The sequence below is a fragment of the Phymastichus coffea genome, unplaced genomic scaffold (genome assembly GCF_024137745.1).
Source record: "Phymastichus coffea isolate CEN01 unplaced genomic scaffold, Cenicafe_Pcof_1.1 PCOF00145, whole genome shotgun sequence".
NCBI lineage: Eukaryota > Metazoa > Arthropoda > Insecta > Hymenoptera > Eulophidae > Phymastichus > Phymastichus coffea.
Window position 1 is genome coordinate 357,135 of NW_026706956.1, and position 15,826 is coordinate 372,960.

The 15,826-nt window shown below is 35.8% G+C and overlaps 1 protein-coding gene across 3 annotated transcripts in view; it reads left to right on the plus strand.

Moving 5' to 3' along the window:
* The window catches only part of LOC131672180 (transcriptional regulator ERG homolog), a 47,288-nt gene that overhangs the window by 26,765 nt on the left and 4,697 nt on the right, over nucleotides 1-15,826 (plus strand). For 2 of the 3 annotated variants that reach the window (XM_058949235.1, XM_058949234.1), the window contains exons 3-4: nucleotides 2,300-2,359; nucleotides 11,954-12,013. In XM_058949235.1, coding sequence (XP_058805218.1) covers nucleotides 2,300-2,359; nucleotides 11,954-12,013 — 120 coding nt within the window. The remainder of the gene's footprint in view (nucleotides 1-2,299; nucleotides 2,360-11,953; nucleotides 12,014-15,826) is intronic. The other variant, XM_058949236.1, reaches the window with a different exon arrangement.

Genomic DNA, 15,826 nt, shown 5'->3' on the forward strand with positions numbered 1-15,826 from the left:
TTAAGACAACAACTAGCAAAATTTTTTTGGAAACATTAAACAAAATATCAAAAATCCATAAGGCTAAGCTTCCTCTTGTATATAAGAACAAAAGAATTTCTGCACGGATCATGGTATACCAATCAGCAAACAAAACACTCATTGATCGTCTCTTAATCCACGACATCTCTCACTCACTTTTTCCTACTTTTCCACCCCAAAAATAGTCAATCCAGCACACACATACTCGTGTCTATGTGTGTGCATTAAACACGGAAACGTGAAATCCGAGGCTTCATTAATGGACTGCGGCGCTTTGGTCTGTTTGCCGACGGCCGACGGGTTTCTCGCACAGGGCAAACACACGGCACAGGGGCTGCTGCTACTATAGTTGCCGTGCGATGCCAATAACTGCCAAATGAAAATATATCTGTCGGCAAACAACTTGGTTCCGTACGTGTTGTGCGATCGCATCGCAAGTGCGTCGCAAGTAAAACAATGAATGATCTAAATTGCGAGACATCGTCTTCAATTTTATGTCCTCGTGTTGAATTTCAAGACAGATATGGAAATGTATAGAGAGTTCTTAAATCTCCACTTATGTAATGTACATATAAAACGATTGTTCAATACTGTCATTTTATCGAAGATTGAAATATTTCGTAGCTAGATGCTCAGAAATTACTTATAATAGTAATCATTTGGAAGTTGCGATAACTGCAATTATTTATTTACTGCTGCAATTAAAGCGAATATTATTTGCTGTCTGCTTTTTATTAAATATTCATCGTATGTGGTAGATGAAGAATAGTAATTTTTATTAGCTATATCCATATGTATTCTGCTATAGTTAATCATATATAGATATTCAACTTCATATTTTAAACGATTAAAAATAATTTTGTTAAAGAGACAGTTGAAAATTGCTGTTTGATCCACCTAATTGATAACTTAACAACATGAACTTTATTTATACGTGTGTGTTTTCTTCACACTAATCTTATACAGAGTTAAATAGTATCAAAATGAACATTCATTTCAATATTTCTGTCATTCATGTAGTAAATAATTATATATGACTAGTCTCTTAATTCTTTCTACAAAAGCTCATATGAAAAAACTGAGAAATAAACCTTCAAAATAAATGAAACATTTTTTCAAAATTACAAAACAACGAACACCTAGGTTGCAACTATATATCGACTACAATTTGTTTTTAGAAGCATACCGTACATATAAATACACAGTGACACGGTACATATATCGTTACATTGTGAATGATTGCAACAAAATATTAGTATTTGAGGTAAGTACTGTGATTGATGGAACTATAAACAATTAAAGGAGGTTCTTTAAGTGAGCTACGTGCATTCATTTATTTAAATTTATTTGACAATTTTTAACGGATAAATAATTGGTGCAACAAGATAAAGAGTCATTTTCAGAACTATTTGAACTTTTCTCAAAATTGACAAAATCATGAGCCTCGCAATCTCGAAAAATAGAATCCCCCTCGCGCGTCACATAATATGTGCAGCAAGTGAAAAAGAGAAGTCGAGATAGATCGTGAAAAGGGAAAGGTCGTCGGCAAAACAAGTGCGCGTGTGCGCGCCCGTCTTGTGACGTGGAGAATAAGGGGACGAGTCGACGAAGCGAGGACAATAAAAAAAATCGCTTCCAAGAATAGCGCAACATTGGCTTCCCAAAAGCAGGCTCCTTCATTTTTATATATACGACGATTGCTCGTGTCGACCCTTCGTCGAAGGAAAAAAGAAAACATATTGACCTGGACCTCTTGTTGACATTCGCGATTAGCAAGGGATTTCTCTTCGGTCACAGTAGAATTTACTGTTGCATGGAAAAATTGCAACGGTTACAATGTGAACTACTAGTTTCACTAAAATTTGAATCGTAGCATTAACGTGTAATTTCATAGTAATATTAGTGATAATGTCAGTGTTAATGTCAATTGAAAAAAGAAATTTCTGTCTCTTTGGTGTCAACATGATTGGAATTTTGATTGACAGTTCTAAACATATAACTAAAATTGGTCTCGACACATATCCTGCCGAAATGTGTCATAAGCCATAAAATGAATGAATTAAGTTATTAGCTTAAGTTATAATCGTTCCTATCAAACTGAAGCTTACACTAGCTATCCAGTTATCGAAGAATAGAAAAAAAGTTGACGAGCTCATCATACCAAAAAATGCTATCATCAATCCCAACACCTAAACTCCATAATATGAAAATCAAGAAGGATGTACGAGCTAAGAACGCCCCCGGGAATCTAATTAACGCTTTTTTGTTTATGTTGCAGATGCAAGTAGTTCGTACAAGGGCGGCTGGAGCCACGCCACGTCGCCGGCCCCTGGACAGGGTGAGTTATCACTTCTTCACACAATTTTCTTTTTATTTTTTGTCGCGTTACGCTTTGATTGCGAGCCTCGCTCTTGAATCATAGAGTTGCTCGTTAAGATATGCGTTATTAATGCTTAACGATGGGGTTCTACTTATTTTTTTTCGTCCTTGTGGGTTGTGATTTTATGAGATGGAAGATTAAATGATTCTTAAAAACCATTAACTATGTGGCTATTACCAAGTGACTCCATTTTTATAGATCAATTAGTTCTTTATTAATGGATCTAATTAGAAAAATAATAATAATTTACAAGTTTTTTTTGCAAATTTCATAAAAGCTTTTCCATTATTTCCAGAATTTTTATTACAAAACAGGATTCTACTTTTATTTATGAAGTGTATAATTAGGATTATCAACATTTATATAATTATATGTTGCAACCATAACTATTTAATGCTCACAACACAATGTGGAAAGACATACGCTTGATCATTACTAGAAATTATTACCTGTAACTGATTGAGAATTTATTATTTGATTCGATTAATTAATTTTCCTTCTGATTATGATTTCAGCTATTATTAACGACAAAGCGAAACTATCGAACGTCATATTTTTAGAGTCCAATGAGATATACTTTATTAAAAAATGTTGTTTATTCTAAATTTTATACCATTCAGTTATCATATATTCTCTTATTCTTAATTGATCGATCCATACATTTTTTAGGAATAACTTTAAAAAAATAACATCAACTTATGTATTATCTTAAATACATAAATTATCTAATAGATAGAATATGTAATAATCTTCAATCTACATTCACGTTCTTTCCCAAAATGATTTATAATAAATCTCTAATTTATAAACGAATCAAAATCCTTTTCGTGTAACTAAGCATGTAACCGATCTAGTAGTTTGCGAAAAGCATTAGTATTAATTAAGAAAATCACAATAAAATCTGATCAGCCTGAACGTGTAGCGCAGTATATAAGAAAAGCAAGCGGTAACGAAAGCCACAAGATCAAACGTAGCAAAAACGCACTTCTCCATTACCGCAGTTCTCTCTTAGTCAAGATCTCGCGAGAAAATTGAAAGCTCGCGGCTACGGAAAAGCTTGCTCAAAAGCTTTCTCACTCTTACGCCCAGGTAGAAAGCCGCTTGGCTTGGTCCAGTCGTTTGTGGCAGAACTCCCTTTGTCGCATAGAAGCGTCAAGAGCCACCTCGCCTCTTTCCATCCCCTTAAGCTATGCCGTGATTGCATATATACGTTCAACTGCCGCGGGCGGCTTGTTATAAACGGCACCAAGCGCTTTTACGCTTGCTGCTCTTGATTTTGTTTCAGAGAGAAGTCTTTCGCGAAGCTTCTCTTTTTTTACTCTCTTTTGTTGAGAGAAGATGTGATTAGGGCATCATTGTGGATTCTTTTGCGTTAGTCTTTGGATCTGGAAGCTCTTCGGACATTTATAGCACATGTGAGTAGCGAAAGTAAAATGAATGGAGATTCTTTCTGAAGCAACGTGTGCTCAATATATCTTAATTACAAGATTTTGTGAATTAGATATTCGATGGTATTAAATGAAACTTCTTCTCATTTAGTTCGTGCTGCAAGCTTACAATCACTATTAAAGTTCGTTGATATATCACAATAGAATTAAATTTGTATCGGATCATAATAATACGTATTTTAAGTTAGAGAGGGCACATTTCGAAATATTTCCACAATCAATCTGATTTACGTAATATATAATAAATTATCTGAATTTAATAATTAATTATAATTTCATTCAAAAATATATTAATAAGAAAATAATAGAGAATCACGTATAAGATCAATCTTTGATTTCTATAAAAATGTTTTATTTTTGATAGTTAGTAATGAAATAAGCTTAATTTTATTCTGAATAGATTTTCGTATTTAATTGATATATTAATGTTTAAAAAAACTAACTATTCGCAATATCGAAAGCCACAATCGCAATAATAGCGTAGTTTAATCAAACCACAACTATTTATCTGGTAAACTCTTTTGATCTCAATCTCTCCTTTGTCGCGGCACAAGCGCGAGCATTTTGCTACTGCAGTTTAGCTTCAGGGCTTACGTGTGACAGTGGCAGGGCGCGAAAAGCTGACGGCCGGCTCATTGGCGGCCCGTGAAATTGAAATTACAAAAGAACCTTATGCAAACGCGTCGAGATGAAACTACTATATGTGTGCATAACATGCGTTCGTGAACATTATCTTTGATGCATGCTGTACTCGAAAGTGTTTGATTTTATTTTTTCATAATTTTCAGTGACAATTGAAATTGTTTCTGTTTGAGAGTATTTCAATATCGAAATTATAATTATGATGAATTTCTTGATGCTTTTCTCACTGCTTCAATAATCAGAAATTCAAATTGTTGAAACTTCATCATTGGGTTTATCATTAGATAATAAATTTTTTGATTAATAGGGTTGAAAATAATACTTCAAAATTTATATTTAGTATGTATAAACTTCTCGTCAGGTGTCAAATGGATAATTTACTATATATATATATAAATTTATATATATCTAAATTTACTATATTTGACTATATTATCAATAAAATACTTAAATTTTATGACTAAATCTTGAAAGTTATTAGCAGCAGTTATCTCGATTATAATTTGATTGTATCATGTAAAATTCGTTATTTTATTATTATCATATTACAAAGTAAAAACTAAATAAACTATGCAAAAAAATATACGAGATCAGCCCGTGACAACAGCTTCAAAAAAACAGTAGCGATTTCCAGAAAATCCAATAACTCGCGCGCGTAAAATCAAAGCGCCAGCGGCACAGCACAGCAAAAAAAAAAGGCGAATCGTCAGTCAAAGCAAGAGTAACGAGCTTACAACGAAACAAAGAAGGAGAGAGAGAAGATATATATACTGCGGGGTGACTCGCGAACGCGCAACTCTCACCCCAACGCTATACATAAGAGAAAGCGAGAGAGCAACGCAGCGGGACGCCGGGAAGTCACGCGACGCGTGTGAGAACGCCGACCGTGCATGTGTATGTGCGTATCTCTTCCTCGCGGCTGGCTGACCCCCCGCGAACGATTGACTCCCACGTCGACTGAAAGTTTATCAGTCTCGCACCTTCTTTTTATCCGCAAGGATACATTATAGTGGTAGTTTTAAATAGGGAATAGAAGAATCCATCGCGATGTGGGAGACAAAGTGAATGATTTCAAATTTGGGCTTCCAAAGCTATTGTCGTATCAAATAAAATTTACCGAGTGAATCGTTCTACTACTAAAAATCAGTTAAATCAGAGTGAAAATAGATAGATGCAAGCTTCTTTGGCTTTATACTATAGAACCAGAAAAATTAATTTTTCAAATTAAAGTTTTGCAATTTACAGAAGTTGAACGACTCTTATTGAGCTTATTTATTAGCTTATTAGCTACCAATTAGTATTTTTCACTCTGTAACACGTATATCTTACATTAAATATTTACGAACAGCATTATATTTCATTGACTATTAAAAATCAATTTTTCAAAATATATTTGCACCAACTTGAATCTAAGAAGTTTCTAGTTTTTATAGAAATGTACTTCATTGCAACGTATGTGAAAACGCATTTGAGTGTTAATACTGAAACAAATACTAATTAAAATTTTCCATCTAAATCAAATTTTAATATATAACCTATTCTATTCTACATGTCACTGTAGATAATTTATGTATGACGATAATTAAAAAAAATCTATAATACGTAGAGAAGAGGAATACTAACATTTTGGCAAAATTAATGACGAATACATTCGATATTGAGAACTGGATTAAAGAAAAGCAATTGAAACACTAAAAGTTTTCAAAACATATGCAAGCTTTAGTATAGGTAATTAATAAATCCAGAAAAAACTTGTCGAACAATTAAATTGTATTGAACCCGTGGAAATGTGCTACAAATGAACAATGAAAAATATCGCGAGTGGAGAAACATGTACATAATGACAGAAATTGACCATTGACGTGCAATTTAAAGACTGTATCACGAAAACAATTTTGGTTGTAGCATTTCTTGATAAACATTAAAGACAACCAAAGAAGTTTCTTATTGGCAATCGTTTTTATGGAATTGCAGATCAAATCCTGACTTTAATTTCCCATTTAGACTTAAAAGTTATACATAAATATTGTATCACCCGTGAAAAAATTAACGCCGTTACAGTAGAGAAAAAAAAGTGATCGTCTCGAGAAGTGACGTAATGTCCGAATCCGCATACTTAACATTCGTCGGTAGTGAGCCCCTTCGCAAGCTTAGAAATCAAAAGCAAGCTAGCGAGCAGCGCGAGCGAAGGCCTTTAACGCATGCGCGCCAGCGTCCTATCGCGCGATCTCGGATATCTGACCATTCGTCTACCTCCTCCACTGGCCTCCTCCTTCCTTCCTTCCTTCCTTCCTTCCTTCCCGCTACCGACAGCGTCCATGGTAATTACCTCCGCGCCACCAGCAGCACCTGCGAACCGCCGACGAAAAAAAAAAACAGCCTACGTACGCGAGCCAGATTAAAGGTCAATTTGGTAGTCGAGTGGACTGCTCATTATATAGCTTTAGGGCTGTACGTATGTGGGAAAATCTCATTAAGAGTGACGTAATGCGCGCGCGAGGGGCAAGAGGCGAGGTAAAGCAAGCAAGCCCGTGAGTTTTATAGTTTTGCTCGGTTTTTACGGCTTAAGTGGGCCGTGGATTTATGCCTTGTTTTGAACGTCCGCTCTCTGGGTTCTCTTTTCTTTCTACGAACGCGTTTTAGTCGCTCGAATGCGCAATGACTTTCGCGATTTCTTTCGAAATTTTTCACGTCGATCGCGCGCGTAGATTCGAAAACACGCTCGTATTAATGATTTCGTCATCTAGCCACGAATGGCCTAACAAATCATATCGTTAAAGCCTCGATGATAATACACCTAAACAATAAACAAAATACCAAAAGAAAATAATCAAACGACCGGGAAAAGCGAAGACAAGCAACGACATTGAATTGGCAACAATAAGAAAGGCGGAATCGAGGCGAGAGGACACGAAAGAATAAGAAATAATCGCAGAGCATGATCGAGAGCATATTGCCGGATTCGGCCCCCGCGGGACGTATTATGTATTTTTCTCTCCCGCTCACTCACTCGGCCACGTGCCTATGCGTGACACGTTCACGCGTCGCCTGCCAGCAGCCCCCGACGCCGACGCCCGTATCGCTTCCTATTCATCGCTCTCTCGCGCGCGCGCTTTTCGCGCTCTTACATCGTACGGGGGTCGCCGACTACGTCTATATGTTGCCGGGGAGATATCGGATAGGCACTCGATTTTCAAGCGCAGCGGCGCGATAGCCGTCGCGTACATACGACTCTGTTATTGAGAGCGAAGAGTTGTAGATTCGGGCGTTCAAGTCGCGTGCTATCGATTTTTAATTTTAAATACGCACGCTCACTTGTTACAGTTTATGGCTTTATAGTTTCGACTCGGATCACTACTATGAATTGCAGTTGATTTAGTTGTCGATGCGTGGCTAACTGTGATGATTTACCGTAAGACACATTTTCACTTTCACAAAATATAGAATGTTAAACTGCAAAGTCACCATATCAAAACGTAAAAGCTAAATGTATAATAATAATAATTCGGGTGATTCATTGCCACACTTATTTTCACATTTAGCAAAATCTTTAAAGAATAGTAACTCCCCATTTTTACTCAACTTTTAGCTCATTTAACGAGCTTGAACTGCGAAAAATGAAGTCGAACGTAAAAAAGCGAAACTATCGCACACAAAAAATAGAGAGAGAGAGAGAGAGAGAGAGAGAGAGAGAGAGAGAGAGAGAGAGAGAGAGAGAAAGTAGAAGTCGCCAAGCCACACGGCGCCAAGCGGAAATCCGGATGGCTGCCTCGGGACTTTTACTTTTGGCCTGGTCACGCTCGCGCGCGAGCGAGCGTTCAGATTTATACTCGAGGGGCCGCTCGAGTAGCCAAGCACGTGCCGCGCTCACGTACGTAAAACAATGGCGATATATGGGAGGGTGGTGTGGTTGTAGAATCTCGTCTCTCGCAGGTATAGAGCGTGAAACGCCCGAAACAGCGGGTCGTGTTATGCACTTTAGCCAAGCTTTACCCTACTTATAATGACTTATCGATCTAATCACTCAATTATATGCTCGGTTTTACGAAATTTTCTTACAGCATTTTTGCCGATATTTAATTGTCGACGCCGTACTCGTATATTCGATATTCGATTATAATATTTTGATTAAAAGTTCCTCAATAGTTTATTTAGTTCAACTATCGCAAATAATTTGTCTATACACAGTGTGTATTAGTAAGTGTCTGACCAGTTCAGTGTATTCTTGCTGAGGATAATTATTTCTATTCTTTATCTAGGGATATTGCTTTGATCAAATTAATTTCCTAAACCGCGATAAAAATGATTATTACTTTGTGCAAATTGTACAACAATCTTGAAAAATTTCGTACGCTGTACACATTTATATCATCAGTCAGGCGACGGAAGAGAATGGCATGACCGACCAATAACTAACGCTTCTTCGATCAATATGCCCAGATAACCGGGCTCGTTTCATACAGATACCGATTCTACATGATTTTATTCTACATCAATTTTTAAATTTTATTTATTTAACATAATTCTTTTCTACTAAACACAAAAAATAAAATACTATTTTCTTAAACAATGGAATATCATATGACTTTATATCTTTTTAAAGAAAAATTAACAAAATTTAATTGATACAAAATATTCTATATAACCTTATCGTACATTTGATCATTTTTTAATAATGGACAGAATCTTTCATATATATTTCTTTTAAATATTTATTTACTCATGAAAAAATGTTTTATGTAGAATACTTCAGATCAGTTATTTTCCTATCGATTTTTTTCGGAAATTTCCATGTTAAATAGTATCTTGTTTTCTAATAAATGCTATTTTATGTTTTATATTCAATTAAAAAACCGTTATGTTAACTAAACAAAATTTAATGAGTATTGAAGAATCAATATCTATGCGAAACGATGTTCCATTTTACTTAGATACAGTTTCGATCAAACGAATGCAATTCACCTTTTCTCCAATACAATGCACCACAACTTGCAGACCATCACCTGCCACTTGCTTAATACTCGAAATTTAGTATTGCTATCGTACAGAAATCGTTTACCTACGCGTGACATTGTCATTATGGCAGGACGTGCGTGGGCCAATAATTGTTAGTATTAGTAATTTATGAGCTGAGTGTTGAAGCTAATAAGTATATAGAGTAGATTATGTGTAAGCATGATATAAGTGTTTACATTATAAAATGAGAATTGTATAAAAAGTATAATTTACTAATCATAGGAAGTCATGAAATAATATGACCATTAATTTATTTTCGATATTTTTTTTACACCTGCAATAACGATCACTCAAAACCTGTTATAAAAAAAGCATATAATTTGCGCCATTCATAAATCTATTTGCAAGCAATTATTAAAAGCTACAATTTTTTAATAATTCGAAAAATTCATCATTGTAACCAAATAATTGTTTACTACAAATTGCTATGAATCCCCCACCGCACCCACTACGCTCAATGTTATGAAGCAATATTGATATTATTAAGAATATTGATATTATTAAAAGTGGAAATTATAAACTGAAAAATATTTCAGGACGTTCAAACCTGTAAATTGTGAAATCTCTACAGAATACTTCTAGTGTTTGATTCAATAACATACCTTTGAGACTAGTCAGACTTTGAAAATCAATTCCAAGCGATAATTACCTCGAAAAAAAGGCAACTACAACTGAAATAGCCGTAATCCTGGCTTATTTCTCGTTGATTTCCGAGAAAATACAATTGCCGTGGAGCGGCGCGTGGACAGCAGATGCCGAGTTTAAGTGGCAGCTGGCTCCCTCGTGCGCTATGTTAAAACAATTCGATTTGCCGAGGATGATTGGGTGAAGGGCACAAGCGAGAGAGACAGAGAGGGAGAGGATGAGAGAGGGAGAGAGCGAGAAACTGAAATTCCTAGGGAAGGAAGAGAAAGTCCCGCAATCAGACCAGCCGCGGGCTTTATTTTGCGCCTTTCCAACGGCCCTTGATCTTTTTCTTACGCTTCGATTCTTCGCCTTTTGTGCGTTATTCTTCAGACATTTCGATCCCAATTTGATTACCCTGATTTGGCAGTTTTCTTTCTTCGTTCTTAAATAATTTTGGGTTATCGTAGAAATTCAAATGCATCACACAGTTATTTTAATACGCAATAAGTCATCGCCATTTGCTAAACAATCCAGGTATGCGCATCGACAAAAACACATTATCGATATCTTTCGCTCGAAAATCAACAAAATACAAAACCTCAAACACCTCCCAAACATATCCTATCAACTCCTTATCTTATCGCAACCCTCTTGCCTAGCTCTTGATTTTTCTCAGGCCGTTGTCGCATTCACGAACAATTACGCGATCGGCAAGCTGCGGGGCTGTGAGGTAATCCCGTTATAGTCGGGGCTTCTTTTCTTCTTCCTCTCGGACTGCGCGTTAGACGATCAAAGGAGCCGCCATTCCGCACCGTTGCACTCCACACGCGCGCGCCACACACAATGCGACAAAATAAGAGGATGGGGGGGGGGGGGGGGGGGGGGGGGGAATCGCCAAGCACCTTCTAACACTATACTTTTCTTGACTTTCAAACTGCGAACGCGCAATTTGACGACTGCTGCTGCTCTTCTAGCAAACTTTTCCGCTACTCGTGTACTTGCGCACATGTCTCCTTTGTTCTTCTTCTTCTTCTTCTTTCGGTGTGAAGAAGGTGTATTGAATGCTCGTTAGGTGTTCCTTTGAGCTGCTTTGGGAATTCGCAAGAATTTTCTTCAACTGAACCATCCAGAGTTTATTTTAAAACATTGTCTTTATCTGCTACTGATCTCAAAAATTTCTTATGTATACAATTAGTCGTACGGCCGGTTCTATGCATGTAAAATCTTTATCCGTCTGACTAAAACTGCCTGGTTTCACTTAACGGCAAATCACCTGCTTGATCATACATTCCTACACAGAAAAGCATTTTGATAAAATCTTTGGCATATTATTCTTAAAAAAAATCGAGGAACTATACAGAGACAAACGCGTCACAGTAGCCATTCAAGGCAGTGTTTGCTTACACAGAAATCCTCTTTAACGGATTCTCCCGCTCGAGCGAGCTTCCGACTGTGCGTGCGCTTTCTCTCTTTTCTCTCTCTCTCTCTCTCTCTCTCTCTCTCTGTCTTCTCTCGGGACGCAAGGCGATATTGACTTGTCGGCGACGTCACGGATGATTGTCTCGGTCGGTTTACTCGGATTTCATTGCTAGGCGTTGGTATATGGGGCACTATTAAAGATTTCCGGAGATATGCGAGATTTTACTCGACGTTTGGCGTCATGCTATTCGACACTGTCGGCAATGTTATAATCCGCAATGTTTTACGTTAAACTTCCACCGTACGACGTGTTGTTTGGTTGTCATCAATATATTCAATCGTTTTTAATATCAATACACATTAATTAACGCTATTCCTTTTTTTCTTTCTCTCGTTCTAGGGTACAGCAGTAGCCTATCGAAATCGGCACTGGACTCACACTCACACCTCAGGCAACCTGGTAAGCGCATTCGAAAATAAAATAACCCTTAATCTCGCCCTGATCTGCGCATACTATTAAAATGCACACGCACACCTCGAACAAAGAGCCCAATAAGGTCTTAACGATTAGTAACAATCGACCAGCAAAAGGTCGGCCTGATTTCTCACTCTTCGCGCCACGCCCGAAAATTACGCTTTTACAGCTGGCCGCGCTCGCTTACAATCGAGCCACGTGTGTTTACATCGGGGCGTGAGTCTGTAATTTGGCCTTTCTTTGGCTTCGCTTTAAAGCATGCCTGTTTTAAAAGCCATCGACTTTTGTGCTATTTTGTGCTTTTACAGTCTGTGAATTGACTAGTAAGCGTCAATGCACAATCAGAGTTATCTTATTTATTTCTTTTTAACTTATAGACGCACGAGGTGGCGTGACATAAATTATACCGAGAACAGAGAGAGTACAAGAGAGAGAATAATAATTTCCAATTCCAGGATAAAAAATTCCAGTCCCTTTTTTTTTAGTGTTGACTGTAATTGAAATCTAATATACAGCTACTATTATAATAGAACTATTCTTAATCTCATAATAATTTCCATTATCATTTTTTGCAATCCCAACACTTGACATTTATTCACAACAATGCAGCAATGAATCGTCACGAAAAACGAACTCGCAGACTAACTGCAATATAGTGCAGTAGTCATAATTAAGAAGCCAGGCAATCAGTATGAATAAAATAAAACAACGACTCCAATCCAATATCAATTAGAACCCCTCGAGACTTTGTTTACGAAGAGTCGATATATAACGTCACGGTAGTTGGGATTTTGCACGTATATAACGTCCACTACCGAAGCAGTTTTCTCTCCCTCATACAAATGGGTTGGAACCGCGTGCTCTCCCCCTCCCCCATCCTCGCTTCCTTTTTCGACCCATTATTAACTAGTAAGTGAATTACCGCTTCGATCGAAAGCCGATCACCGCTGCGCACTCGGGGGTTGAACGCATGCTTTGAGGTTCGCTCGATGCTGTTGCATAGGCGTAGGTTTGCGCAGCGGTAGATACCAGTAGTCGGCTGTCTGATTGTTATAGGATTCCGGTTGATTGCTCACGGAGAATTTTAAGAACGGGACTTTCTTTACGAACGCGACAATTGAGATAAAGTAGAATTTTTTTAATTCAACTTTGCATCGTTAAGTAATTCGAGGACGTTTGCAGTTAAGTAACAGGAATCTATGAAAAAAATAGGAGCTACTTATTTTTATTTACTTCGTTTCACTTGGCAGAAAGGACCAAAAAAAATGTTACAGCTGACTAATCCACAAAAACCATATATTTCGTGCTATTAAACAAGAACAGTCAGCGAGACAGACAAAAGAGGAGGTAAATCGCGCGCAATACAACTGAAATCTTCCCCACGGCAGCAATCATAATGCACTTCTCGTCGTCGCTCACCCGAATTGCCTCTGATTTCACTCGTCTTTCTCCCTCCTCGTCTCTCTCGTCTTTCGATGACCCCCTTTTACACGGCTTTTGAATTCTAGTCAGATGCACATACATCGTAATGCTCCACATTCAGATTTTTGTCAGTGTCGCAAATGCAGTCTGGCACGTAAGGTGTCGGTCAGTTTTTTACAGCAAGGAGCGTTCGCACTACAGCAAGCAGTCATATGTTTTCTTGTTAATTGATAATTGCTCCATGCATAAAATTTTATAAAGCTCATTGTATTTGTCTTCTGGATTGATGAGATTGACTGGAAATTTACACTGTATGAAGATTATTCAAGAATAGCTACACTTACAAACAATGTCAAATATAAATAGTGCAATCTCTATATTGTACTTCATTTTCTTACTGAAATTTTCACGATCTTTACAATATTCAAAATCAACGTTTGGATTAGGTATTAAGTATAGTATGTGAATCCAAAAATACACGATAAAATTAGTATATGGTGTAGAAAACATCAAAAGCGCTCTGATTCAATGATTCATCGCTGATTTTCAATAACAAAATTATTTCATCAGCATTATTTATTATTAAACATCGTACTTTTATAATTCGAGTTTACAATTCAAACTCAGAAAAAATAAATATCATGATGTTGCCGATAGTGTACGGATTTGTTGGTTACAAAGTCTTACCTTAACTTTATAAGATTTCGGGATCTTTTGCAGCAAGTGGTGGTATTAACATTGACTCATTTTGAAGCATTACTTGAAAATGATAATCATTACTTTAAAAAAATAACAAATGAATTTTATATTTGTATAAAATAATCCGACGAGAATTATAACCACTAATATATTTTTAATAGATTTATTTTGGATTTTTTAATGAGTATAACAATGTTGCTGTATCAATAATACAAGTCTATTTTCTGATTCTAAGGCATCGTGCATATGAAGAATATAGTTGATAATGCACATTTTTCTTAAAAATACAGTAAAACTAATTATTAATAATTTAATTTTGTGTTTCAAACTTCAGCTGATAACTACTATTGCAATCAACAACACTGACTTAATTTTAAAATTTGAATGTAGTAGTGTATCAAAATAATCGTTTTTACTGATAATATCAACTGCGTGATATATTAGTAAATTCGATCGTTATTTTGATAAAAATATTGGATTACTTTTTCATAGCAATATAGGCAATCAAAATCTGTACTTAAAACTGCTTTTTAATCTCGCATTATCAAGTAAGCTTTTGAAAATAACTGAATAATCATACCTAACTAAAAATGTATTATTTGACTTATTTAAAGAATAGCAAATAGATTAATTACACTTTAAAGTAAAATTCCACTCAAAGATAAATTATGACTTCTCCATCGAAATAAAATACATGATTCAAAAATATGACTTACTAAACTAATTGGCAAAGTTCAAATTACGTACGACAAAATAAAAATTTTAATTCCTTTACACATCATCAATACTTAAATTTGGATTCATGATTCAAAATGTTCATAATTATAGATGATTGATTTCTTTTCTTGACTGCAGCTCATGACAAAAACGTAGCCTTTAGATATATTAAATAAAATGTAAGCAAGTCAAAATTTTTAAAAAAACGACATTTGATTTACAATATTTATTCAACACTGTATTTTGACATTTCAGCTTAAAAAAATTACAATTAAAAATTCAAACTCAAGTAAAAAACTAGATCTTCCTATAATATTGTTAAGTTGAGTGTACGAATTATTGATAGCAACGAATAATCTTAGCCTTTTATCGGACACCAGTATAATGTAGTAGTTGGAATGAAAATCGTGGTCATGTCGTAGTCGCGAGGCATTGCTATAAAATAATCGTTATCACTTCATTAGAATTATAGTAATGAGAGTAGGTCATGATTTTTTATTTTACTTCAATAGCTAAAAGCTCATAAAATTATCAATATTTTCCGAAGTTCATTATATATAAAATAAAATGTAATAAGAATTCTGTAATTAAATGTATATTTTATCAAATAGTAAGCAAAGTAGTCGGCATTACAAAAAAATAATCGTCACTAAAAAAAAAATTGAATTTATCAAACTTTAATCGACTAAAAATAATATTAAAGAAAAAAGTATATTTAGTAAATCACTCTTCGTGTAGTAACAATCATTATCATAGTGGAAAACACATTTCCCAAATTACTACTGATTTCTCTTGTCCTGTTCCCTTCGTTCATCTTTATTACTGGTTAAGCTCACAAGGCCAGTTGGATTTCTCTTTTTACCAGCCCTATGAATCAAAGGTATAACGACTTTCTTCGTCGAGACGTTTTCCTCTAGTAAGCTCGTTATCCTCTACATTGTTTAGTAGCCACACAAATTT